Source organism: Frankliniella occidentalis, unplaced genomic scaffold, assembly GCF_000697945.3.
Source record: "Frankliniella occidentalis isolate FOCC.00 unplaced genomic scaffold, Focc_3.1 Scaffold74, whole genome shotgun sequence".
Taxonomy (NCBI): domain Eukaryota; kingdom Metazoa; phylum Arthropoda; class Insecta; order Thysanoptera; family Thripidae; genus Frankliniella; species Frankliniella occidentalis.
In genome coordinates this window covers 47,443-48,000 of record NW_026267204.1, presented here as the reverse complement: position 1 = coordinate 48,000, position 558 = coordinate 47,443, and the positions used below count along the sequence as shown (strand labels likewise).

At 55.7% G+C, this 558-nt stretch overlaps 1 protein-coding gene across 1 annotated transcript in view; it reads left to right on the top strand.

Moving 5' to 3' along the window:
• Nucleotides 1-293: 293 nt before the first annotated feature.
• Nucleotides 294-558, top strand: part of LOC113214362 (pikachurin) — a 15,374-nt gene continuing 15,109 nt past the window's right edge. Inside the window, exon 1 of the mRNA XM_052268709.1 lies at nucleotides 294-307. Within this exon, the coding sequence (XP_052124669.1) occupies nucleotides 294-307 (14 nt within the window). The remainder of the gene's footprint in view (nucleotides 308-558) is intronic.

Genomic DNA, 558 nt, shown 5'->3' with positions numbered 1-558 from the left:
GGCGGGGAGAGCTCCTTTCTGCCAGGAAGAAGCCCCATTCAGCAGGATTATTAGACGTCTGGCCTGCAGCTCTCCGCCTCTCAGGCGATGCTTGCCGCTCCATCGATTCCCACCTGCTCGCTCGCGGCCGAGGCTGGGGTTCCAATCCGTATCCCCCTCCCCCCACAACACCACCACCACCCTATCAGTGGCTCCGCTCTTCCGTGCCCTGCCTTTTGCGCCCGATCAGGCGTAAAATGACGAATTGAAACTTTATTTAACGTTTAAGAGGAGATGTCGAAGACGATCTGACGATGGTCTGGTTCTGGTTGGTATTCGGGTGCGCAGAGCAAAAGCAAACCACCTAGTCCCCCGTCACAGAGCGTTTGCGGGATGCGGTAAATGCAACCGTGCCCTGCCTCCGGTGACCTCCATTCGAGTTTCCAGTGGGGAAGATGGCAACCCGTCTAGTCTATCAAGTCGCCTAGCCTTTCAAGTCGTCTAGTTTGCAAGCCGTCTAGTGTAGCAACTCGCCTACTTTGCAACTGATCTCGTCATGCAAGTCGTCTAGTCCTGCAA